Source organism: Morus notabilis, unplaced genomic scaffold (assembly GCF_000414095.1).
Source record: "Morus notabilis unplaced genomic scaffold, ASM41409v2 C11254475, whole genome shotgun sequence".
Classification (NCBI taxonomy): Eukaryota; Viridiplantae; Streptophyta; class Magnoliopsida; order Rosales; family Moraceae; genus Morus; species Morus notabilis.
In genome coordinates, this window is record NW_010383627.1 from 1 (window position 1) to 595 (window position 595).

At 44.9% G+C, this 595-nt stretch overlaps 1 protein-coding gene across 1 annotated transcript; it reads right to left on the reverse strand.

Moving 5' to 3' along the window:
• Positions 1 to 25: 25 nt before the first annotated feature.
• On the reverse strand, positions 26 to 589 carry LOC112094799. The gene is made up of 2 exons (XM_024176492.1): positions 360 to 589; positions 26 to 286 (listed from the first exon to the last, which is right to left on the reverse strand). Exons 1-2 carry the CDS (start codon positions 582 to 584, stop codon positions 44 to 46), a joined length of 468 nt encoding a protein of 155 aa, XP_024032260.1. The 5' UTR covers positions 585 to 589; the 3' UTR covers positions 26 to 43.
• Between the last annotated feature and the right edge of the window lie 6 nt (positions 590 to 595).

Sequence of the window (595 nt, forward strand, 5' to 3'; positions counted from 1 at the left end):
GCATATATAAACTTGAAATCGAGCAAAAGCACTGATCTAATAATCAGCTCTTGTTTGAATCACTAACCGCAGATTTAACAGGGAGAGGATCAAGAGTGATGGAGAAAAGAGAAATCTTTGCAATCTCCAAGAAAGCAGCGTCTCTAAGCCCAGGAACATCACTGACCAAATCCTCGTAAGCAGCCTCAAATGCCTCCTGCCAAAATCGAGGCACCACTCTACCGTTTCTGCTCTGCGTGTACACATCCCACATGAGCCTCACGACCTTCTCTCTCTCCTCCACTTCCTACACAAATTTCCATGTTAATTTAAAAAACAAAAAAACAAAAGAGAGAGAGAGAGATTTTTTTTTGACGAACCAGAATGTCAAGATCGTCGTAATTGGGAGAACTGAAGTCGTCGGAGAATCTCGAGAGGTTACCGGCGGACCATTTAAGAGTGACGGAGCCGGTGAACATGGACCAGAAAGCTAAGAGAAGAACCGCGAACAAGACCCAGAACTTGTACGAAAAACTCTTACCCGGTAACCCAGCGGATCGAGAGCTCTCTTTCCTTACCAGTACCGGTAGATCGTTTTCCTTCATTGCTAGAGGTG